This window comes from Nerophis lumbriciformis, linkage group LG04 (assembly GCF_033978685.3).
Source record: "Nerophis lumbriciformis linkage group LG04, RoL_Nlum_v2.1, whole genome shotgun sequence".
In the NCBI taxonomy this organism is placed as follows: Eukaryota; Metazoa; Chordata; class Actinopteri; order Syngnathiformes; family Syngnathidae; genus Nerophis; species Nerophis lumbriciformis.
In genome coordinates, this window is record NC_084551.2 from 2,764,252 (window position 1) to 2,791,500 (window position 27,249).

The window sequence follows — 27,249 nt, forward strand, 5'->3', positions numbered from 1 at the left end:
AAAAATATTCTGTGCCTAAAATTCACATTTCTATCACAATTATCATACTGTAAACATGGTAAGCTAACTTCATTAAAATTAATAGTCCTGTCAATAGCATGGAATTACAATTCAAATGTAGTTTTTTTGTAAGCCTTTCAAAAGAATTCAAAATATGAAAAATTAATGAAAATTAATTGAAGCCATCAGACACTTGAAAAGTGGCACATCACATCTCTAATGTAATCATTTGAACTTTTCAACAGAAATAGCACTGCAAAAATATTAAGGACATACTTCTGTATTTTGGTAGTTATGCTGTCAACATTTAACAAGATTTCTTCAACTTGGACTTGAAAGCATAAATAGTATAAACACTTTTAACAGTATAACAGTACTTAACAATTCCAATAGATAACATTGGTGTCATTACCTTTTTGTGGCTAAAATCCAAATTTAGCAACGGCATTAGACTTGTGTTTTTTTGTCCCAACGTGGTCTTTTACATCGCTAATTCCTCCGTGTCCGATCGAAAAATATTGTCTGCACAAGGTGCAATTCGCGTAGTTTTCACCCTTTTTGTAACGGATAATTATTCCCGGATAGGCTTTTGAATATTCTTCACGGAATGACTGCAGTTTTCTTTTCGGTTTAAGACTCGTTTGCGATTTTTCTCCGGCTGATTCCATGATCGTTCGCTCGTTTGGAAACAATGGGCAACAGGTGCCTCGTGCTTGGCAGCGGTGCTATAAATAGCCTCGCGCATGGCATTCGGAATGGCTCGATAGGAAGTTACGGGAAGCAGTGTCGATTGTGATTGTTGTTACGCGATTTCGTGAATAAAACTTTAAAAAAAAAAAAATGTAATTAATGAAAAAACGTATTTTTTATCACTGCAACCGTAACCCGGAATAGGTTGATGAAAACCGTACTAATTACGGGAAAACCGGAGTAGTTGGCAGGTATGATAAAACACATATAACACAGATTTGGTAATAACAAGAGCTGTAACTGAGCTATCAGATCTTGTTATAGACTTAGAAGGAATTCAAAGTGGATAAAGGGGAAAGAAGGTGGGGATTGAACCAGGAACCCTCAGGTTGCTGGCACGACCACTCTTCCAACCACGCCACACCGTCCCCAAGCACAATTCTTAGCACTAATAGACATACACATCTTTAAAAAAAAAAACAAAAAAAAATGACTGTACCTGGAAAGCCAAGTCATGGTATTTTTGCTTCTCTTTAGGTCCGAGAGCATACCACCACTCGCCCAGGATCTTGCTGACGGTCCGATTATCCTGGTTGGGGTGGCGCTGATGCACCAACGCTCGATGGCGCTTGCTGAAAATCATGAAGGCATTCATCGGTCGCCGAATGTGGTCCTTTTCCCTCTGAGCAGGAGAGGCAGGAAGACATGATGTTGGATAGAAGATGGACAAATGCAACAATATAGAAAGGAATGTCTCAAGTCCAAAATGAGCAATTCAACAAGGGTTACGGTTCTTGGAAATCACGCCTTTAAAGCATTTTCTCAAAAATCAACAGTGCGCCTATTGTACGGAATAATTTTGGTTGTGCTTACCGACCCCGCAGCTATTTTTTATTTGATACATGGTGTAATGATAAGTGTGAGCAGTAGTTGGCAGTCACATATGAGAGATACGTGTAGACTGCAAGATGACGCCAGTAAACAACACCGAAACTTTAAATGTTCCATTGAGAATATAGAACATTACACACGGCACTCAAAAATCTGTCAAAAATGTTTTAGTACGACTTTAGTAAGCTATGAAGTCACACCGCTTGATGGATTGTCAACGCATTACGGCTACCGTAGTCAAACGTACGCTGCTTCAAAATACAAGTATTATTATGGTGCGTGTATAAGGAGCGCAAAATTGCACTCTTTAGCAGACTGGCGTTTTGTTTCACAATAATAATAACTGCATAATAATTACTTGTCTTACCTTCTGGTACCTGCTGATGTGTATTTGGGATTTGCATAAATCCTGAAAATGTGCGTGCGTCCGCCATAGCAGTTCGTGGCAACAAAATAGTCGATAAACTTCTTCTTTTTCTCTATCTTCTTGTTATGGGGCATTCACCCTCTGCTGTTGCCATTTCTAATATAAAGTAGCATAAAGTTCTAACTTATATCTGTCAGTAGACTCGCTGTGAAAGCGTTAAAAACTACCGGTGTAGTGGGTTTACATTATTCTAGGGCTGGGCGATATTGCCTTTTTTTAATATCGCAATATTTTAAGGCCATAACGCGATACACGATATACAGGTAAAAGCCAGTAAATTAGAATATTTTGAAAAACTTGATTTATTTCAGTAATTGCATTCAAAAGGTGTAACTTGTACATTATATTTATTCATTGCACACAGACTGATGCATTCAAATGTTTATTTCATTTAATTTTGATGATTTGAAGTGGCAACAAATGAAAATCCAAAATTCCGTGTGTCACAAAATTAGAATATTGTGTAAGGCTAATACAAAAAAAGGATTTTTAGAAATGTTGGCCAACTGAAAAGTATGAAAATGAAAAATATGAGCATGTACAACAGAGTGGACCGACACCAGCTGGACTGCTGCTGAGTGGTCCAAAGCCATGTCTTCTGACAAAAGCAAATTTTGCATTTCCTTTGGAAATCGAGGTCCCAGAGTCTGGAGGAAGACAGGAGAGGCACAGGATCCACGTTGCCTGAAGTCTAGTGTAAAGTTTCCACCATCAGTGATGGTTTGGGGTGCCATGTCATCTGCTGGTGTCGGTCCACTCTGTTTCCTGAGATCCAGGGTCAACGCAGCCGTCTACCAGCAAGTTTTAGAGCACTTCATGCTTCCTGCTGCTGACCTGCTCTATGGAGATGGAGATTTCAAGTTCCAACAGGACTTGGCGCCTGCACACAGCGCAAAATCTACCCGTGCCTGGTTTACGGACCATGGTATTTCTGTTCTAAATTGGCCCGCCAACTCCCCTGACCTTAGCCCCATAGAAAATCTGTGGGGTATTGTGAAAAGGAAGATGCAGAATGCCAGACCCAAAAACGCAGAAGAGTTGAAGGCCACTGTCAGAGCAACCTGGGCTCTCATAACACCTGAGCAGTGCCAGAAACTCATCGACTCCATGCCACGCCGCATTAACGCAGTACCGGTAATTGAGGCAAAAGGAGCTCCAACCAAGTATTGAGTATTGTACATGCTCATATTTTTCATTTTCATACTTTTCAGTTGGCCAACATTTCTAAAAATCCCTTTTTTGTATTAGCCTTAAGTAATATTCTAATTTTGTGACACACGGAATTTTGGATTTTCATTTGTTGCCACTTCAAATCATCAAAATCAAATGAAATAAACATTTGAATGCATCAGTCTGTGTGCAATGAATAAATATAATGTACAAGTTACACCTTTTGAATGCAATTACTGAAATAAATCAAGTTTTTCAAAATATTCTAATTTACTGGCTTTTACCTGTAGATCTCGATATTTTGCCTTAGCCTTGAATGAACACTTGATGCATATAATCACAGCAGTATGATGATTCTGTGTCTACATTAAAACATTCTTCTTTATACTGCATTAATATATGCTACTTTTAAACTTTCATGCACACTTGACAAATTACGGTTGTCTGTTCGACATATTCCCACTTGAAGCCAAACCACCGCCAGACGATGGACCCCCTGCTGTTTTTCTTGGGAATGAATTATTCCTCCATTTGTTACCAGATTCGCACCTTCTTTCTCTTGTATTAGCGCTCGCACCACTCCGCTAGCATCACAGCTAACTTTACCATGTCTCTATCTCTCTGCTCGGGGAGGGCGTATACGTATGTGACGTATGACGTGACGTGTGTAAGAAGGTGTGCTTGCTGTCTGTGAGAAGGAAAGAGCGAGGAGAGCCTGTAGTGTAATGCCCGCAGCTAAAAGCAACTGCGTGAGAACGTATACTTGAATATCACGATATAGTCATTTTCTATATCGCGTATATCGATATATCGCCCAGCCCGACATTATTCATCCACAGAACTTTTTTTTCTAAATTGTATTTTACTTTTATTTAACCAGGAAAAAAATCCCATTGAGATAAAAACCTCTTTTTCAAGGGAGTCCAGACCAAGAGGCTGCAAAGTTACACACAAATTACATTCACATTACACATTAAAATGACAGGATGGACATCAAGTAAAACAGTTACGGAAAATTGAGGCTCCTTCAGATGCTCTGTTTAGAGTCAAAAGCATTTAAGGATAAACATTCAGTCAGCTTCCAGTCTGTTTGTAACATGTTCCAAGCACAAGGAGCTGCATAGTTATTAGAGACTTCGACACCAGACTTCAAGTTAACTTTACCCTTTGTTTCCCCTATGTTCCCCCTTTGTTTACGTTGAGCTTGCAACCTCCCTTACTACCAACAGGACGGTGATACCATTTAAGTGTCAATGTATGGCGCTTTAAACGGCATAAGATCTTATCATTTCCAGGGCTTTTTAAAATCCGGAAAATAACCCAAATTTTGTTTACATCATATTTTTATTGATATTTCATTTAAAAAATGAAAAAATGCGGAAGTAATGTTTTGACGCAAAAATAAATGTTTAAAAACGCGGATTTTTGTGTTTTCGTGGAACATTCACATGCCTATGTTATAAAATGCACGCACCACCAGGAAAGTACTTACGTTTAATTCTATTACACTTTTTTATACATGTATGCTGGTTAAGAATGTCAAATTGTTACTCAATGTCTAAAGTTAATAAAACTTTATGATGGCCACGGTTTCAATTCTGTTTCCATCATTTCCTATAGGAAAAACTGCATTGTAAATGTATAAATACAAACAGATTGTTGCAGAAAAGGGAAAAGACTACCTTTCCAGGGCTGCTCTTGTCTCCATCTTTGGGCAGCGCACTGAGAGACTGCGTGCGTCTCTTTACGGGGGGCGTAGAAAGGGGCGGCTCCGGTACAACGCCAGGAAGGAAGCTACAGTAAGACCAAAACAGAAGTCATATTTCAAAGATTGATTGATAAAACACATTATTACAGTATGTTAGAACATGCAAGCATTGTTCGTATGCCAGTTTCCTTTTACTCAAGATCAATTTGCATGCCGTATTAATCATGATCGCTCTTATAGATCAAGTGCTGAAGAATCAATGGCACACTATTCAACGCACTGCCTTTCATACAATGATAAAGTGTTGCAAAGAATAGGCTTTTGTTCTTCTCTGGCAAGGAGCTCCACTGCCCAAATTAGTGCGAGAAAAAAGAAAAATCACACTCACTCGCTGTATGTGTGGGTGCACAGCAGCGTGCCGAGAATACGCACAAAAGGCTAACATGGACAAATGCATAACTTTGGTTACATGCACAGATTTAAACGTTGACATACAGGTCATCCACGTCACTCTCCGTCTCGCTCTCAGGTCTCTCCCGCTCCCCTTTCTCCTTCTCTGGCTCTTCGGCAGCGGGGACATGCCGGGCCAGGGGACCTCTCTCCACAGCGGGAGGGGCCTCGGCAGGCTCAGGTGGCGCTGCCCCTCCCTGGAAATCTGAGGAAACACGATACATTCTTGATGACTTGATCGAAGCAAATGACATATTTATAATTACCGTATTTTCCGCACTATTAGCCGCACCTAAAAACCACAAATTTACTCAAAAGCTGACAGTGCGGCTTATAACCCGGTGCGCTTTATATATGGATTAATATTAAGATTCATTTTCATAAAGTTTCGGTCTCGCAACTACGGTAAACAGCCGCCATCTTTTTTCCCCGTAGAAGAGGAAGTGCTTCTTCTTCTACGCAAGCAACCGCCAAGGTAAGCACCCGCCCCCATAGAACAGGAAGCGCTTCTTCTTCTACTGTAAGCAACCACCCGCCCCGGTAGAAGAAGAAGAAGCGCGCGGATATTACGTTTCATTTCCTTTGTGTGTTTACATCTGTAAAGACCACAAAATGGCTCCTACTAAGCGACAGGTTTCCGGTTCATGAAAAGACGCAATCTCTCCATCCGCACACGGACTACTATTTCACAGCAACTGCCTAAAGACTTTCAAGAAAAGCTGGCTACTTTCCGTGCATATTGTAAAAACAAGATAGCTGAAAAAAAGATCCGGCCAGAGAACATTATCAACATGGACGAGGTTCCACTGACTTTTGATATTCCTGTGAACCGCACTGTGGATACAACGGGAGCACGTACGGTGAATATTCGCACCACAGGGAATGAGAAGTCATCCTTCACTGTGGTTCTAGCTTGCCATGCTAATGGCCAGAAACTTCCACCCATGGTGATATTCAAAAGGAAGACCTTGCCAAAAGAGACCTTTCCAGCCGGCGTCATCATAAAAGCTAACTCGAAGGGATGGATGGATGAAGAAAAGATGAGCGAGTGGTTAAGGTAAGTTTACGCGAAGAGGCCGGGTGGCTTTTTTCACGCAGCTCCGTCCATGTTGATATACGACTCCATGCGCGCCCACATCACGCTGGTTTTTAATATATTATTAAAGTTTGACTGACCTATCCGACTGTTTTTTTGACATTCCTTTAGCGCAGTTAGATGCGGCTTATAACACGGGGCGGCTAATAGGTGGACAAAGTTTTGAAATATGCCGTTCATTGAAGGCGCGGCTTTTAACCCAGGGCGGCTTACGGTGCGGAAAATACGGTAAGACAGAATAGTACCTGTCTTTAGTGTGGCCGCGTGGGGATGATTGACAGGAAGCTGGCCCTCCCCCGGTTGAGAGGCTGCGTCTGATTGGGTGGGAGCCAGGAAGGGAACTAAAGAATGCCAGGGGAAAACTGGAACGGACCGGGGCTCCACGTTGGTCCACACTGTGGAGAGAAAACATGATGTATAGTTAGCAAAAATATAAAGACAACAACAATGCCTTTTTTACATCATGGCCAGGGGACTACATTGATTGATTGATTGAGACTTGTATTAGTAGGTTGCACAGTGAAGTACATATTCCGTACAACTGACCACTAAATGGTAACACCCGAATAAGTTTTTCAACTTGTTTAAGTCGGGGTCCACTTAAATTGATTCATGATACAGATATATACTATCATACATGAGAAAACTAGCCTTCTGTGTTTTATGAAATTGCATTGTCCCCTTTGAAATAAACTAATCTTAATCTTAGTCTTATCAGAAGCCTTCTCTACATTACTATAACCTTAATCCCGTCTGTGGACAATAAAAGAAAAAGCCAAATTGATTGTATTTAGCCATGAGATTGGATGAGAGTTTGCTTCTGGAATAAAATGTGTATAAATAAACCAGTGGAAGTAAAGTCATGAACCGAACCCTCCATCCATCCATTTTCTACCGCTTATTCCCTTTGGGGTCGCGGGGGGCGCTGGAGCCTATCTCAGCTACAATCGGGCGGAAGGCGGGGTACACCCTGGACAAGTCACCACCTCATCGCAGGGCCAACACAGATAGACAGACAACATTCACACTCACATCCACACACTAGGGCCAATTTAGTGTTGCCAATCAACTTATCCCCAGGTGCATGTCTTTGGAGGTGGGAGGAAGCCGGAGTACCCGGAGGGAACCCATGCAGTCACGGGGAGGACATGCAAACTCCACACAGAAAGATCCCGAGCCCGGGATTGAACCCAAGACTACTCAGGACCTGCGTATTGTGAGGCAGATGCACTAACCCCTCTGCCACCGTGAACCCAAAGAGGAAAATTAAAACAAATGAAAAACAGGCAAAATAAAGACAATGTAATATAAATCTCAAAATCCTACAATTCAATTGAACAAACAAGCCTAAAATAGCTCCAGATTTGCAACATCCATCCATCCATCCATCCATCTTCTTCCGCTTATCCGAGGTCGGGTCGCGGGGGCAGCAGCCTAAGCAGGGAAGCCCAGACTTCCCTCTCCCCAGCCACTTTGTCCAGCTCCTCCCGGGGGATCCCGAGGCGTTCCCAGGCCAGCCGGGAGACATAGTCTTCCCAACGTGTCCTGGGTCTTCCTCGTGGCCTCCTACCGGTCGGACATGCCCTAAACACCTCCTTAGGGAGGCGCTCGGGTGGCATCCTGACCAGATGCTCGAACCACCTCATCTGGCTCCTCTCGATGTGGAGGAGCAGCGGCTTTACTTTGAGCTCTCTCCGGATGACAGAGCTTCTCACCCTATCTCTAAGGGAGAGCCCCGCCACCCGGCGGAGGAAACTCATTTCGGCCGCTTGTACCCGTGATCTTGTCCTTTCGGTCATAACCCAAAGCTCATGACCATAGGTGAGGATGGGAACGTAGATCGATCGGTAAATTGAGAGCTTTGCCTTCCGGCTCAGCTCCTTCTTCACCACAACGGATCGATACAGCGTCCGCATTACTGAAGACGCCGCACCGATCCGCCTGTCGATCTCACGATCCACTCTTCCCTCACTCGTGAACAAGACTCCGAGGTACTTGAACTCCTCCACTTGGGGCAAGATCTCCTCCCCAACCCGGAGATGGCACTCCACCCTTTTCCGGGCGAGAACCATGGACTTTGCAACAGTGACATAAAAAAAAAAAAAACAATGACAAGACTAACCAAACATGCTTAATCCTTGTTGGAGATACTGAGGATTCTCCGATGAGAACATGGTCGATGTCGTAGAGATAGTGGAACAAAAAGATGTGTCCTTCACTTTGCACAGTTCCTTCTATAGGAGATGGTCGGAGGAGGATGAAAAATGATTCCACAATTTGCTATTGATGAGACCTTGTCTGTGTCCGAGTCATTCTTCACAGTGGGATTACGAGTCATGTGGAGGTATTGTTTGGACAATGTTCAATATTATTTCTTCTTTAAGTAGATTGTGGTCCAAAAAGGCTTGGTTCCCTTGTTCGAATTACCCCCCCAATCCCCTCTCTGCCTGCTCGGATGTTTGTTTACATTACTGCTGCAGCGTGGCGGTTAAGGGGTTAAAGAGGCCTCCTCCACATCCACGGCCTGGATTACAACATCCGCCTGGCAGCTACGCAGCCTCCCTGGGTCATGGCACGACTTGAAAGTGTGTACTACCACAACAACAACAACAACAACCAACCAAAAGAGGCCGGTGCAGTCAGTAGCCCGCAAGGTGGACGCAATGTGGAGTTAGTGAATAAATCCGTGCACCGTGTATAGATTCCTATTACCAGCACCGGAGCCCACAAACGGACATCGGTAACGCCCCTGGCCGTGCACAAGCCGCACAACACACGCCAAAAGCGACGCAAGTCTTCTCATGTCTCAGTTACCGAGGCGAGGCGTGCAAGAAGAAGACACCCGGTGCGAACTTGCTTGTTTCCGCCACATAACTGAATTAAAGCCCCCGTGTTGGCGGTAAAAAAAATAAAAAATTAAATTAAAAAAAGAAGGCGAGCGGCGCAGATTCCGTGTGTACGTTTGTTTACTAGGTGGTGCATTCATCCATCACGCACCGTTGCAAGGCGCAATGTTCATTATGGGGGGAAAAAAAGAAGCAGCCTAGCTAGCAACACACTTGTATACCTCCCGAAATCGCCATTCACACGCCGCTGTACCGGGAAAAAAAAAAAAGCAGAAGCAAAGTGAATTTCGCGTTGTCTTCCTCCTCGAGGTTTAACGCTTCTTCTTTTTTTTTGGAGCCTGAAGCCAAGCAGGTTTAGCGGCGAAGAAGAAGAAGAAGAAGAAGACCGTCTACGGGCAGGTTAGCTAGCCGCTTCTCATGGACGACATCCGCGCGCAAATCGTTCACCTCTGGGTGGGGTAGGTTCTCGCTCTCAAAACCCTGTTTTTTTCCGCGTCCTTAAAAGTCCCCCGAGTCGAGTCGACGTCCCCGCGGTTGTCTTGTCATTTCCCTCCCCTCTCCTTCGTCTTCCGCTTGTTGTAAACTAGACTGCTTTGCCTGCTTCTTGGCCCCCTCCTGCCTTCTCCCTCCCCTCCCCTTCTGCTCCTGTCAACCTCGCCCCGGTCTTAGTCCCGCCCACCCTCAGCCAATCCTCTCAGCCCATTGGCCAGAAAGGCCCCCTGTCATGTGCCTGCCGACGACTCTGATTGGTCATGAGGTGCAGTGGAATGCCAGTCATATGCAAATATCATCCGGCTCTGTAGTCCAGTGTTTTTCAACCACTGTGCCGCGGCACACTAGTGTGCCGTGAGATACAGTCACCTAATTCATACCCAGGGCCGGCCCGTGGCATAGGCCGTATAGGCAAATGCTAAGGGCGCCGTCCATCAGGGGGCGCCACGCCAGTGCCACAAATGTTGGAGGAAAAAAAAAAAAAAAAAAGTTGGTACTATTATTTCTAAATACAAAAAATAATCCCACGTTAATTAAAATGCAAAGTAAAGCCTATTTAATAGAAATATTATTTGTTACAACATTACGCCCCCCCCCCCCCCGCACGGTGCACCCCCTCCCTTCCCGTATCATGACTCTTTTTGGACGTCACCACATCAAAAAATCAACACAAGATGTCAAAACGGCCAAAACTGTCAGGTGCCCAGGGAAGAAAAAAGAGAAAAGAAGAGGAGGAGAAACGAGAAAAAGACAGAGGTAGCAGGTAGGTAACGTTAGCCTACATGAAATTATTTGTCTGTTACAGAATGTGATAGTAGCTGGCTTTTTAGCATTAAGCTAATGTTACATGATTCGGCAATTGCTAATCAATAAATAGCTAGTTCTGTTTTAACGTCGGGTTAATATTGTGGAGGGGGCTAAATTGTTATGGAAAATAATAATGTAACGTTAGGTAATTACAGTACTCCCACCTTACATTCCTCAGGGACATTTGTATTACCGTATTTTCCGCACTATAAGGCGCACCTAAAAACCACACATTTTCTCAAAAGCTGACAGTGCGCCTTATAACCCGGTGCGCTTTATTACGATTCATTTTCATAAAGTTTCGATCTCGCAACTTCGGTAAACAGCCGCCATCTTTTTTCCCGGTAGAACAGGAAGCGCTTCTTCTTCTACGCAAGCAACCGCCAAGGAAAGCACCCGCCCCCATAGAACAGGAAGCGCTTCTTCTTCTACTGTAAGCAACCACCCGCCCCCGGAAGAAGAAGAAAAAACGCGCGGATATCACCGTACGTTTCATTTCCTGTTTACATCTGTAAAGACCACAAAATGGCTCCTACTAAGCGACAAGGATCCGGTTCATAAAAAGACGCAATCTCTCCATCCGCACACGGATTACTACCGTATTTCACAGCAACTGATATTCCTGTGAACCGCACTGTGGAACGGGAGCACGTACGGTGAATATTCGCACCACAGGGAATGAGAAGTCATCCTTCACTGTGGTTCTAGCTTGCCATGCTAACTTCCACCCATGGTGATATTCAAAAGGAAGACCTTGCCAAAAGAGACCTTTCCAGCCGGCGTCATCATAAAAGCTAACTCGAAGGGATGGATGGATGAAGAAAAGATGAGCGAGTGGTTAAGGGAAGTTTACGCGAAGAGGCCGGGTGGCTTTTTTCACACAGCTCCGAAGGCGAACACACCTTCACTAAGACGGGCAGACAGCGCCGGACGACATACGCCAACATTTGCCAGTGGATCGTAAATGCCTGGGCAGATATTTCGGTCACAACTGTGGTCCGAGCTTTCCGGAAGGCAGGATTCACAGAACTACTGGACAACAACAGCGACACTGACTCCGATGACTTCGATGAGACGGAACCGGCCATTTTGGATCCCACGCTTGCGCAACTTTTCAATTCGGACACCGAAGACGAAGAATTCGAAGGATTTACGAATGAAGAATAACTTCAGAAGGTGAGCGCTATGTTTATTTTGTGTGTTGTGACATTAACGTTCGAGCAACATTATGTTGCTATTGCTCTACACCATTTTGAATTTTACTATGTTTGTGATTGCACATTTGCGTACATTTTGGGACAGAGTTGTTAGAACGCTGGTTTTCAATATATTATTAAAGTTTGACTGAACTATCTGACTGTTTTTTTGACATTCCCTTTAGCGCAGCGTAGGCGCGGCTTATAATCCGGGGCGGCTTATTGGTGGACAAAGTTATGAAATATGTAATTCATTGAAGGTGCGGCTAATAATCCGGTGCGCCTTATAGTGCGGAAAATACGGTAGATCTTTTAAGCAGGTGTTTTTTGTTTACATTGTTATTGCCTTCTGGTTAGCTAATGTTTGCCCTGCAGGTAATAGTCACTTTTCCACCCCTTTATATATTAGGTATAGTTGTAAGTAAAAAAAAAAAGGTCAAAGACAAAGCTATTCAGTTTCTTAAAGTTAAAGTTAAAGTTAAAGTACCAATGATTGTCACACACACACTAGGTGTGGTGAAATTATTCTCTGCATTTGACCCATCACCCTTGATCACCCCCTGGGAGGTGAGGGGAGCAGTGGGCAGCAGCGGTGGCCGCGCCCGGGAATCATTTTTGGTGATTTAACCCCCAATTCCAACCCTTGATGCTGAGTGACAAGCAGGGAGGAAATGGGTCCCATTTTTATAGTCTTTGGTATGACTCGGCCGGGGTTTGAACCCACAACCTACCGATCTCAGGGCGGACACTCTAACCACTAGGTGAGTATATACACTTCAGTGCCGATGTGGGGGGGCGCCACCTAAAATCTTGCCTAGGGCGCCAGATTGGTTAGGACCGGGCCTGTTCATACTTATTTATAAATGGTTGATTAGGCTAGTAAGGTAAAGTTTTGTACCTGACAAATTTCGGCTATCTTGCTTCTGCAGCCTTCCTCAGAGGTGTCACGTGATGTTAGCGTGACGTCACCTGTGACGTGTTATATGGATTGTTCCATCCCACCTGAAGTGGTGGGATGGCGGTGTCGCCTGGTGTGCGCCGGGGGGTAGGGCGGGGCACCCCCTGTCCTCAGGATGTCCACCAAACGGCCGGGGGCGGCCTTGCAGGACTGTGTCCCAGGTGTGGGATAGTTGGTAGGCTCTGTCACGCCAAATTTCTTCCCCCTACAAAACCTTCCCCCCCATTTACTTCCGGGGTCATTTCCTCTTACGTCATTTCCTCTTACTTACGTCATTTCCTCTTACGTCATTGACAGCGATCGATAACGCTTTGGCTTTGACACAGGACAGCAGCACACACAACATTGTAGTGAAACGGTTTCAAGAATAATGTTGATTTCAAGTACAGACATTTAACAGTATTATATATTAATTAATATTAGTGAAACGTTTTCAACAATAATGTTGATTTAAAGTACAGACATCTAACAGTATTATATATTAATTAAGGCTGAAACGACGCGTCGACGTAGTCGACGTCATCGGTTACGTAAATACGTCGACGCCGTTTTTGTGCGTCGGCGTGTCGCATATTTACGTCACACTACTGTCATGGCGGAGCGCAAAGCAGACCATGCGAGCGAGGGGAAAAAAGCACGCCAAAAGTCGTCAAAAGTGTGGGAGTATTTCAATAAACGGCCTAATAATGTTGTTGTATGCACACTGTGTCGAGCGGAAATGGCCTATCATAGCAGCACAACGGCTATGAACGAACATTTGAAAAGAAAACCCCCGACAGCGTTCTTGCCATCACCATCAACAAGTCATTCGTCCGCGTGCGTATACGTTGTCATTATTACACAAAAACATGAATGTGTCATTTGTATCTGCGTTGTAAATTCATAAACTAAAGCACCGTTTGCTCTGAGAGGCGCGTTTGGCGTGCCTGTTCAGTGTTTACAAAGACGCGCTCCTCTTTAACGCTGTGGAGAGGCGGCGGCGGCGGCGAGCGAGCGGCGAGGCGGGGCGCGCCGGGAGCGACGCCGCAAGAGACAGGGGACGACGAGCGAGCGAGGAAGAGGAGCTGAAAAGCGAGGAAAGAAAGAGAAAAGAGTTGGAAGAGAAAAGACTTTGTGTAAAATTAAAAGATTGTAAACCTGGCAAAGCCGTCTGGCGTTCAGTCTGTCGGTCCTGAAAGAACCCCACGGCACAAGACGTGTCACAAACGCTAACGTTAATTAGTTGTGCAAATACCTTTTACAACATTAACAGTTACATATACTATGTACAAACCAACAATTAACTTTCACTTTAATCATACTATCATTGTTGTGTTATTAAGCAAAATAAGCAATACTTTTACTTTTGTTGAAATGTTTACACTGTATACTTTTTTGTATTGGATGTTTAGCTTTATTTTTGCACATTTTAGCAAATAAGCAATACTTTTACTTTTGTTGAAATGTTTACACTTGTTACAGAATATTTCCGTTTTGCACTTTTTTGTATTGGATGTTTATCTTTATTTTTGCACATTTTAAAGCAAAATAAGCAATACTTTTACTTTTTAAATGCTTATACTATTCCAGAATATTAAGATTTGCACTGGATGTTTACTTTTATATTTGCACATTAAAAAGCAAATAAGCTACTTTTAATTTTGTTAAATGTTAAAAGTTTTAAATGTTTACATTGTTACAGAATATTTTGTCATGTTGTTGTCAATGTTGACTGAGTGGCCATACTTTTTTTTTTGTAAATAAAAGCCATGCCTTTTGAAAAAACTGGCCTACATTTATTTTTTCCTCTTCATTTTAAATAAAAAAAATAATCGGTAAAAGGAAAAATAATCTATAGATTAATCGAAAAAATAATCTATAGATTAACCGATTAATCGAAAAAATAATCTATAGATTAATCGATAGAAAAATAATCGTTAGCTGCAGCCCTAATATTAATTAATATTAGTGAAATGGTTTCAACAATAATGTTGATTTAAAGTACAGACATTTAACAGTATTATATATTAATTAATATTTTTTGCACGTTACCACGAAGACAGAAGTTCCCAGCAGCAGCCCTAACACTCCGCCTGAAATTTTCCCTAACACTCCGCCTGGAATTTTTCGAAGCCTGCTGGTGTTTGACATAAGTCCCTTGGGAAAGATAAAGACATCACTATTTTCAGGAGATTTGGATTCTATCGATCGCTGTCAATGACTTAAGAGGAAATGACGTAAGTAAGAGGAAATGACGTAAGAGGAAATGACCCCGGAAGTAAATGGGGGGGGGGGGGGGGGGGGGATTTATGTAGGGGGAAGAAATTTGGCGTGACAGCTCCCTCGTCCCTGTTGACAGTCTTTTGGGCCCGCTTCCTGATTTCAAGCGCCTCTTTGATCACCAGGGGGACACCGCCATCCCACCACTTCAGGTGGGATGGAACAATCCATATAACACGTCACAGATGACATCACGCTAACATCACGCGACACCTCTGAGGAAGGCTGCAGAAGCAAGATAGCCGAAACTTGTCAAGTACAAAACTATACCTCACTAGCCTATATAAATCAACCATTTATAAATACACATTAGTAGGCTAAATTGTTGTTGTTGCTATCCAGGAGATCGCAAAAAGCCGCTGCCTGACCAGGGCTCAGAAAATCCGCAAAGACTCCTCCCACCCCACACCAAGGACTGTTTTCACTGCTGGACTCTAGAAAGAGGTTCCGCAGTCTCCGAAGCAGAACCTCCAGGTTCTGCAACAGCTTCTTCCCTCAAGCCGTAAGACTCTTGAACGCATCATAATTAAATTATTCCCTCAACTCCCCCCAAAATGGATTAACTCGCCGGAATAAAAAAGACAATATAACCAGAGGTGGGTAGTAACGCGCTACATTTACTCCGTTACATCTACTTGAGTAACTTTTGGGATAAATTGTACTTCTAAGAGTAGTTTTAATGCAACATACTTTTACTTTTACTTGAGTATATTTATAGAGAAGAAACGCTACTTTTACTCCGCTACTTTTATCTACATTCAGCTCGCTACTCGCTACTAATTTTTATCGATCTGTTAATGCACGCTTTGTTTGTTTTGGTCTGTCAGACAGACCTTCATAGTGCCTGCGTTTCAACAAATACAGTCACTGGTGACGTTCACTCCGTTCCACCAATCAGATGCAGTCACTGGTGACGTTGGACCAATCAAACAGAGCCAGGGGTCACATGACCTGACTTAAACAAGTTGAAAAACTTATTGGGGTGTTACCATTTAGTGGTCAATTGTACGGAATATGTACTGTACTGTGCAATCTACTAATACAAGTTCCAATCAATCAATCAAAAGTGTGAAGGAAAGAAGACCATTTTTTATTTCAACCGTACATCCCGTCAAAAGCCTAAAGACTGACTGCACAGTTCCTGTCTTCACAATAAAAGTGCCGCTCCATCGCGCCTGCGCTTTCAAAATAAGAGTCTCCGAAAGCCTGCGCAAACAAGCTAGCAAGCTACGGAGTTTGCCGCCAATGTATTTCTTGTAAAGTGTATAAAAACGAATATGGAAGCTGGACATATAAGATGCCAAAAACCAACCACTTTCATGTGGTATTAGACAGAAAGGAGGAACTTTTTTTCTCCTCCATTTGAAAACGTGGACGTTTGTCATCACTACTGTCTGATTACAATCAATGCAAGTCATCAGAATCAGGTAATACACCAACTTATATTCTTGTCTTCATGAAAGAAAGGAATCTATATGTGTTAAACATGCATGTATATTCATTAAAACACCTTTAACATGTAAACAAAAACGGCAAAAAAAAAAAAAAAAAATTATATACTGTATATATATATATATATATATATATATATATATATATATATATATATATATATATATATATATATATATATATATATATATATATATATATATATATATATATATATATGATATGTGTGTGTATGTTACTCATCAGTTACTCAGTACTTGAGTAGTTTTTTTACAACATACTTTTTACTTTTACTCAAGTAAATATTTGGGTGACTACTCCTTACTTTTACTTGAGTAATAAATCTCTAAAGTAACAGTACTCTTACTTGAGTACAATTTCTGGCTACTCTACCCACCTCTGAATATAACATACATCAATAAACGTGGACGCATGTGAAAAAGTGCAATATATTTATCTGTACAGTCATCTATTTATTTATTTATATATATTTATTTATTTTATATATATATTTATATATTATTTATATATTTTTATTTATTTATATATGCACCTTATTGCTTTTTTATCCTGCACTACCATGAGCTTATGTAACGAAATTTCGTTCTTATCTGTGCTGTAAAGTTCAAATTTGAATGACAATAAAAAGGAAGTCTAATTTGATTGATTGATTGATTGATTGAAACTTTTATTGAAGTACATATTCCGTACAATTGACCACTAAATGGTAACACCCGAATAAGTTTTTCAACTTGTTTAAGTCGGGGGTCCAACTTATATTGATTCATGAGTCTAAGTCTAAGTCTAAGTCTAAATGAACCTCTTCAACATACTAATTCATACTTGCCAACCTTGAGACCTCAGAATTAGGGAGATATTCAAAAGGCCCGCTTGGGGGGTGTGTATATATATATATATATATATATAAATATATATATGTATATGTATATAAATATATATAAATATATATATGTATATGTATATATATATATATATATGTATATGTATATGTATATGTATATGTATATATATATATATATATATATATATATATATATATATATATATATATATATATATATATATATATTATTTATATATGCATATATATATAGCCGTAATTCACTGAAATTCAAGTCTTTTATATATATAAATTATATATATTATTTTATTTATATATATACATATATATATATATATATATATATATATATATATATATATATATATATATATATATATATATATATATATATATATATATATATATATATATAATAAAAGAAATACTTGAATTTGTTCAAGAATTTTATTGTGTTAGATCCACTATGGACTGGACTTTCACTAATATGTTAGATCCCACAACCCCCGGCCCCCCGTCGTCGTCACCTTGTGTCATTGCTGGTTTACGAGAAGATGAGCATGTGCGGCAGCGCACAATCACGGAATACTTACAAGCAGACACAGTGTGTAGACAGAAATGGGAGAACAGACGCATTTTGGCTTAAAAACTAACGATAAAGGTGATGCTATAACACTGAGGTGCTTTAAGACATGGCTAGCTAGCTAGCGGCTAAAGTCCATCCGCAGTCTGCAGTGTTTTAGCGACTTCTCAATCACTAACCCTTGCCTCCATGGCGACAAATAAAGTACGTTTCTTATAAGTATCATCCCTGCAGGACGAGGAATAGCTAAACATGCTTCAAACGCCATTGGTGGATCTACACCTAACATCCACTGTAATGATACCAAGTACAGGAGCGTATCTTCTCTTTCAAATGTTTCTTAAAAGTTTCAACACAGTCAAGACTAAATGGTAAATGGGGTATACTTGTATAGCTTTGACACTATTTCCACATGCACCCATTCACACACTGATGGCGGGAGCTGCCATGCAAGGCCCTAACCACGACCCATCAGGAGCAAAGGTGAAGTCTCTTGCTCAAGGACACAACAGACATGACGAGGTTGGTAGAAGGTGGGGATCGAACCAGGAACCCTCATGTTGCTGGCATGGCCACTCTCCCAACTGCGCCAACTTGTGTGAGCCTATGGCTTTACATTTTGTTACATATATATATATTTTGCATTCTATTTTAGTTACTTTATTGAGTTTACAACCCCCTGGCGCTGTTTTGTACTGTTTCTGTACTTGTTTTGATTATTATTATTTCATGAGTGTATGTAAATCCTGGTCCTGGTCGTGGAACTGTGGACCAGCTCTATACTCTCGGCAGGGTCCTTGAGGGTTCATGGGAGTTTGCCCAATCAGTCTACATGTGTTTTGTGGACTTGGAGAAGGCATTCGACCGTGTCCCTCGGGAAGTCCTGTGGGGAGTGCTCAGAGAGTATGGGGTATCGGACTGTCTGATTGTGGCAGTCCGCTCCCTGTATGATCAGTGCCAGAGCTTGGTCCGCATTGTCGGCAGTAAGTCGGACACGTTTCCAGTGAGGGTTGGACTCCGCCAAGGCTGCCCTTTGTCACCGATTCTGTTCATAACTTTTATGGACAGAATTTCTAGGCGCAGTCAAGGCGTTGAGGGGATCTGGTTTGGTGGCTGCAGGATTAGGTCTCTGCTTTTTGAAGATGATGTGGTCCTGATGGCTTCATCTGGCCAGGATCTTCAGCTCTCACTGGATCGGTTCGCAGCCGAGTGTGAAGCGACTGGGATGAGAATCAGCACCTCCAAGTCCGAGTCCATGGTTCTCGCCCGGAAAAGGGTGGGGTGCCATCTCCGGGTTGGGGAGGAGATTTTGCCCCAAGTGGAGGAGTTCAAGTACCTCGGAGTCTTGTTCACGAGTGGGGGAAGAGTGGATCGTGAGATCGACAGGCGGATCGGTGCGGCGTCTTCAGTAATGCGGACGCTGTATCGATCTGTTGTGGTGAAGAAGGAGCTGAGCCGGAAGGCAAAGCTCTCAATTTACCGGTCAATCTACGTTCCCATCCTCACCTATGGTCATGAGCTTTGGGTTATGACCGAAAGGACAAGATCACGGGTACAAGCGGCCGAAATGAGTTTCCTCCGCCGGGTGGCGGGGCTCTCCCTTAGAGATAGGGTGAGAAGCTCTGCCATCCGGGAGGAGCTCAAAGTAAAGCCGCTGCTCCTCCACATCGAGAGGAGCCAGATGAGGTGGTTCGGGCATCTGGTCAGGATGCCACCCGAACGCCTCCCTAGGGAGGTGTTTAGGGCACGTCCGACCGGTAGGAGGCCGCGGGGAAGACCCAGGACACGTTGGGAAGACTATGTCTCCCGGCTGGCCTGGGAACGCCTCGGGGTCCCACAGGAAGAGCTGGACGAAGTGGCTGGGGAGAGGGAAGTCTGGGCTTCCCTGCTTAGGCTGCTGCCCCCGCGACCCGACCTCGGATAAGCGGAAGAAGATGGATGGCTGTATGTAAATGTTGCATATTATAAATAAAGGTTTATGAAATAAAATAAAATAAACTATCCAGTGCAAGGTGGCGCTAGAGAGCTCTCTACTGTAAAGCTGGTATTGTGTGTGAAATATGAGCTAGTGATTAATGTTAATGAGCAGTCTGGCATTAAAACGACTCGGTTTTTCCATATACCGTATTTTCCGCACTATTAGCCACACCTAAAAACCACAAATTTACTCAAAAGCTGACAGTGCGGCTTATAACCCGGTGCGCTTTATATATGGATTAATATTACGATTCATTTTCATAAAGTTTCGATCTCGCAACTTCGGTAAACAGCCGCCATCTTTTTTCCCGGTAGAACAGGAAGCGCTTCTTCTTCTACGCAAGCAACCGCCAAGGTAAGCACCCGCCCCCATAGAACAGGAAGCGCTTCTTCTTCTACTGTAAGCAACCACCCGCCCGCGTAGAAGAAGAAAAAGCGCGCGGATATCACCGTACGTTTCATTTCCTTTGTGTGTTTACATCTGTAAAGACCACAAAATGGCTCCTACTAAGCGTCAGGGATCCGGTTCATGAAAAGACGCAATCTCTCCATCCGCACACGGATTACTATTTCACAGCAACTGATATTCCTGTGAACCGCACTGTGGATACAACGGGAGCACGTACGGTGAATATTCGCACCACAGGGAATGAGAAGTCATCCTTCACTGTGGTTCTAGCTTGCCATGCTAATGGCCAGAAACTTCCACCCATGGTGATATTCAAAAGGAAGACCTTGCCAAAAGAGACCTTTCCAGCCGGCGTCATCATAAAAGCTAACTCGAAGGGATGGATGAAGAAAAGATGAGCGAGTGGTTAAGGTAAGTTTAAGTTTACGCGAAGAGGCCGGGTGGCTTTTTTCACGCAGCTCTGTCCATGTTGATATACGTATGTACGGTCTAGCTCCGTCCTATCTTGTCGATTGCATTGTACCATATGTCCCAGCAAGAAATCTGCGTTCAAAGAACTCCGGCTTATTAGTGATTCCCAGAGCCAATAAAAAGTCTGCGGGCTATAGAGCGTTTTCTATTGGGGCTCCAGTACTATGGAATGCCCTCCCGGTAACAATTAGAGATGCTACCTCAGTAGAAGCATTTAAGTCCCATCTTAAAACTCATTTGTATACTCTAGCCTTTAAATAGCCCCCCTGTTAAACCAGTTGATCTGCCGTTTCTTTTCTTTTCTCCTCTGCTCCCCTTTTCCTTGAGGGGGGGGGGGCACAGGTCCGGTGGCCATGGATGAAGTGCTGGCTGTCCAGAGTCGGGACCCGGGGTGGACCGCTCGCCTGTGCATCGGCTGGGAACATCTCTACGCTGCTGACCCGTCTCCGCTCGGGATGGTGTCCTGCTGGCCCCACTATGGACTGGACTCTTACTATTATGTTGGATCCACTATGGACTGGACTCTCACAATATTATGTCAGACCCACTCGACATCCATTGCTTTCGGTCTCCCCTAGAGGGGGGGGGTTACCCACATATGCGGTCCTCTCCAAGGTTTCTCATAGTCATTCACATCGACGTCCCACTGGGGTGAGTTTTTCCTTGCCCGTATGTGGGCTTTGTACCGAGGATGTCGTTGTGGCTTGTGCAGCCCTTTGAGACACTTGTGATTTAGGGCTATATAAATAAAGATTGATTGATTGATTGATTGATTGATGTTTGTGATTGCACATATGCGTACATTTTGGGAGTGAACAGAGTTGTTAGAACGCTGGTTTTTAATATATTATTAAAGTTTGACTGACCTATCTGACTGTTTTTTTGACATTCCTTTAGCGCAGTTAGATGCGGCTTACAACACCGGGCGGCTTATAGGTGGACAAAGTTTTGAAATATGCCGTTCATTGAAGGCGCGGCTTTTAACCCAGGGCGCCTTATGGTGCGGAAAATACGGTAGTCAATATTTTGTGTTGCTTTTGACATGACAGCAACTCCAACAGAGTTATCTCAACAAAAATGATGTCATTGAAAATGATGCCACACACCATTTGAAATCTCACACATTCCCCATTATGCACTTTTTGTCAAAACAGTGTCTGAAAGGTTCTGGTGCAACACTCACACGGGCAGGCATTCAGAGAGAATGTGTAAGAGAATTGGAAAGAGCAGGAAACGGCTGAAACAGTCCATGAGCGGAGAGGGCTGCCGGGTAAAAATAGACAAGAGAGTCATTTTCACCAGGGGAGGCAGGGAGCGAGGAGAGAAAACAACTTGAAAAAGAACACAATTGTCTCAAACTGAGAGAGCGGTGAGGTATGGCGGCTGCAGACAAAGGGAACAATGCTAAAAGTGTCGGGGGAGTGTGTGGGGAACAGGTCCGTGATGAGAGTTTCTCAAGCAAAGATGCATGAGTCATGTTTAGTTGGCTCATGCGGACAAATACAATACTGGGAGGGGTCTCAATTACCAGCCCGCCCATCAAGAGCTTGAGCTGTATGACCAGTGAAGTTGGAAGAGACACTGGCAGGGTGAACCTCAGTAGTAAAAACACTTAACCCCCTCAGTGCCGACAAGGCCCAACAACCTGAATTGTCACAAAGCTTGCATACATCTGGAAATGAGCAGAGGTGGGTAGTAACGCGCTACATTTACTCCGTTACATCTACTTGAGTAACTTTTGGGATAAATTGTACTTCTAAGAGTAGTTTTAATGCAACATACTTTTACTTTTACTTAAGTATATTTATAGAGAAGGAACGCTACTTTTACTCCGCTACTTTTATCTACATTCAGCTCGCTACTCGCTACTAATTTTTATCGATCTGTTAATGCACGCTTTGTTTGTTTTGGTCTGTCAGACAGACCTTCAAAGTGCCTGCCTTACTGGTGACGCTTCACTTCGTTCCACCAATCAGATGCAGTCACTGGTGACGTTGGACCAATCAAACAGAGCCAGGTGGTCACATGACCTGACTTAAACAAGTTGAAAAACTTATTGGGGTGTTACCATTTAGTGGTCAATTTTACGGAATATGTACTGTACTGTGCAATCTAATAATAAAAGTTCCAATCAATCAATCAAAAGTGTGAAGGAAAAAAGATACTTGTTTTATTTCAACCGTACCGTCAATAGCCTCAAGACTGACCGCACATGAGGACGTTCCTGTCTTCACAATAAAAGTGCCGCGCCATCGCGCCTGCGCTTTCAAAACAAGAGTCTCCGAAAGCCAGCGTAAACAAGCTAGCAAGCTACGGAGTTTGACGCCAATATATTTCTTGCAAAGTGTATAAAAAACGAATATGGAAGCTGGACAAATAGGATGCCAAAAACCCACCACTTTCATGTGGTATTAGACAGAAAGGAGGAACTTTTCTTCTCCTCCATTTGAAAACGTGGACGTTATCATCACGACTGTCTGATTACAATCAACGCAAGTCATCAGAATCAGGTAATACACCAACTTATATTCTTGTTTTCATTAAAGAAAGGAATCTATATGTTAAACATGCATGTATATTCATTAAAACACCTTTAACATGTAAACAAAAACAGCAAAATAAATACTTATAAATGATATACTGTATATATCAATGTATATGTATGTATATATATATATATATATATATATATATATATATATATATATATATATATATATATATATATGATATGAGTGTGTATGTTACTCATCAGTTACTCAGTACTTGAGTAGTTTTTTCACAACATACTTTTTACTTTTACTCAAGTAAATATTTGGGTGACTACTCCTTACTTTTACTTGAGTAATAAATCTCTAAAGTAACAGTACTCTTACTTGAGTACAATTTCTGGCTACTCTACCCACCTCTGGAAATGAGTCATGTTAGAAATGACAAACAAGAGAAATCAAACCCTGTATCCTAACCACTTTTGAATAGATATTTGGCCGACGTCAAGTGGTTTTTGGTTGAGGTGAGGTGGGCGGGTTGGAGGAGTGCAGATCATGCTAACAGTTTTTTTTTCTAATCACTACCGATATATCTGCAGGACGTATGTGGGCTCATAGGTTTCCCCAGTCAGGATGAGTCATGGTTGCTAGAAGCCTTACAAGACTGACTTTAGGGATTTAGTCGGAGTAAAAACATTCAATAAAATGACTGGCTTTATTTTCAATCCCACATTTCACTTTGCCATGTGCAAAATTACAAGTGGATCAATGATATTGTCTCCATGGGGCGGCATGGCGTAGTGGGTAGAGCAACCGTGCCAGAAACCTGAGGGTTGCAGGTTCGCTCCCCGCCTCTTACCATCCAAAAATCGCTGCCGTTGTGTCCTTGGGCAGGACACTTCACCCTTTGCCCCCGGTGCCACTCACACCAGTGAATTGAATGATGAATAAGTGGTGGTCGGAGGGGCCGTTGGCGCAAATTGCAGCCACGCTTCCGTCAGTCTACCCCAGGGCAGCTGTGGCTATGAAAGTAGCTTACCACCACCAGGTGTGAATGATTGATGGGTTCTACATGTAAAGCGACTTTGGGTACTTAGAAAAGCGCTATATAAATCCCAGTTATTATTATTATTATTATTAAGTGTATTCTGGGTAAAACTGTCGCCAAACCGTCCACCGACGTCATCCGGGGCTTGTCAACAGACTACTTGCTGAGTGAGCACTTTTACTACGAAGTTAACATAAGTGGCAGTTCATATTAACATGAAATTGCAGCAGCAAAGAGCAAAGAAAATAAAAAAAAACCTGATGGTGGCTGGTATGAGAGGCGAGCGTGCTGACTACCGAGCTAAAAGCCCAGGCTTTTTCGCTCAATAACACAGCGTTTAAAGCAGGCATAGGAAAAATTACCGTATATGCGGCCCGTTAAGATTCTTAATCCGGCTCGCCTGACGTCTCCAATTTTTTTTTTCAAACCTTTACCATGGAAACTGCAGACGCCAATATGATGTGCAAATTACCACAAATCTTGAATTATAAATTGTATTCTAATGGTTGGAATCTGCGCTTTTGAGTGATGTACGGGTTGTTACGGTAACAAGAGCAAAAACCAGAGGGGGCGGGGTTTGTTTACAGCAGCCAGCCTGAGAAGTGTGTGTCAGAAAAGTGATATTGTATGGATTATTATTAGATTGATCTATAGGTGTTTTGTTTAATCCTTTGCGTTCATATTTCACCTTGTTTTTTGCATATTTGTTGCATTTTGCTTTATTGTAAAAGATCAATCTCGAGACGGTCGTCTCGGAAGTAAAGAGGAGAGACGTTCATATGTTCTTACTATTTAGTGTTTTATCGTTCATAGTTAATATTACAAATCCCATATTATTTATTTTCATGTACATTCTTTTATTCAGCAAAATGCTGTACAATTTCATTCTGTTTTTTGAGGTGCTGTGTTATAATATTTTTTAGCATTCTATCAGTCATATTGTGAGTGTTTGCATTGTGTTTAGCTTCTCCACACCACTTTAGGAATTCCTTTCACGAATCATGAACAACTTACACGTTTTAAGTGTTCCCTAAAAAAGGGACCCAAGCACACATTCAGTAGATTCATCACCAACTGCGCTCCCCTTACTCACCATTGTGTGTTATACTCAATGGTTAACTGCATGTCTTTATGTGCTCAATCATTGGTATGTGTTCAGCTACAAAACTATTCCGGGTATCACCCCATCTTATCTGTCTTGTATTTTAACAAACAAACAAGGAAGTCACAATCTTCGTTCGATGAATGTTCTGCAATTTGTCGTCCCCAAAGTAAGAACTGAACTGGGCAAGAAAGCATATAGGTTTTCAGCACCGAAGGCTTGGAATAACCTACAATCCAATATTAAACTTCAAACCCTTGTTACATTAAATGAGTTTAAAGCTTCTGTGAAAGGATTGCAGTCTACCTTGTCTGTATGCACATGTGTTATGTGAGCAAGTTTTAATGTTGTAAATTTGATGTTTTATGTGTTGTTTACTGTTTTTAATGTAACCTTGCTGCTGCCCTCTTGGCCAGGTCTCCCTTGGAAAAGAGATCTTTGATCTCAATGGGATTTTACCTGGTTAAATAAAGGCTAAATAAAAATAAATATGTAGAATATATGAATATTGTCACACACTAGAGATGCGCGGATAGGCAATTATTTCATCCGCAACCGCATCAGAAAGTCGTCAACCATCCGCCATCCACCCGATCTAACATTTAATCAGAACTGCATCCGCCCGCACCCGCCCGTTGTTATATATCTAATATAGACGATGCAAGGCATTAGTGAGGTTATAAAGCTTTTGCCTGTTAAAGAAAGGAGACTGATCCAATGCAGTACAGACATTCGCGTGCCACGCTGTCACGACCCAGACGCACACCAGTGCGCAATCATATGGGAGCCGAGCTGAGCGCACCTCCAAGCGCATCTCGCTGCCGGCGACGGCCGGGTATGAGCCCGACGCTCCAGCGCCATCCATTTTCAGGGCTAGTTGATTCGGCAGGTGGGTTGTTACACACTCCTTAGCGGGTTCCGACTTCCATGGCCACCGTCCTGCTGTCTATATCAACCAGGGTGAGCCCCACCCCTTTCGTGAGCGCACTGCGCGCGGAGTGACCCCTGTTACGCGCCCCCGGCAACAGGGGTGGCGGGCAGGTAAGCTGCGCGGGCGGAGCGCGCGGAGTGACCCCTGTTACGAGCCCCCGGCCACGGGGGTGGCGGGCAGGTAAGCGAAGGCGGACGAGGCGGGGTGTCGGTGCGGTGGGCGCGGTGGTGACCCTGGACGTGCGTCGGGCCCTTCTCGCAGATCGCCTCAGCTACGGCTCCCGGTGGGGCCCTCTCGGGGGAAGGGGCCTCGGTCCCGGACCCCGGCGAGGCGTCCCTTCTCCGCTCCGTAAAAGTGTCCATCTCTTCTTTTTTTTTTCTTCTGTTGTGGCATATGCTGCAGGTGCCTGCTCGTTTTTCGTATGTGGGTAACAACATTTAACTATGTATATATATTTCCCGATTGGTTTAACTGCCACCCGCCTGAATCTATTTAAAATCTTTTTTTTTTTTTTTTTCAACCGCCCGACCCGACCCGCGGATAAATTCTAATTTTTTTTTATTTCATCCGCCCGATCCGCGGATAATCCGCGGACTCCGCGGTTGTGCCCGCAAACCGCACATCTCTATCACACACTCATCAATCAGTCTCTCCTCTGTTTCACAGAAATATCCTATCTTTATATATACAGGTAAAAGCCAGTAAATTAGAATATTTTGAAAAACTTGATTTATTTCAGTAATTTCATTCAAAAGGTGTAACTTGTACATTATATTTATTCATTGCACACAGACTGTTGCATTCAAATGTTTATTTCATTCAATTTTGATGATTTGAAGTGGCAACAAATGAAAATCCAAAATTCCGTGTGTCACAAAATTAGAATATTACTTAAGGCTAATACAAAAAAGGGATTTTTAGAAATGTTGGCCAAC

At 42.8% G+C, this 27,249-nt stretch overlaps 1 protein-coding gene across 2 annotated transcripts in view; it reads right to left on the bottom strand.

Annotated features, from left to right (window-relative positions):
• The window catches only part of cicb (capicua transcriptional repressor b), a 159,959-nt gene that overhangs the window by 28,548 nt on the left and 104,162 nt on the right, over positions 1-27,249 (bottom strand). For both annotated transcript variants that reach the window (XM_061947498.2, XM_061947487.1), the window contains exons 3-6: positions 6,678-6,827; positions 5,382-5,541; positions 4,861-4,972; positions 1,190-1,372 (exon numbers count right to left, since the gene is read on the bottom strand). In XM_061947498.2, the coding sequence (XP_061803482.1) occupies positions 1,190-1,372; positions 4,861-4,972; positions 5,382-5,541; positions 6,678-6,827 (605 nt within the window). The remainder of the gene's footprint in view (positions 1-1,189; positions 1,373-4,860; positions 4,973-5,381; positions 5,542-6,677; positions 6,828-27,249) is intronic.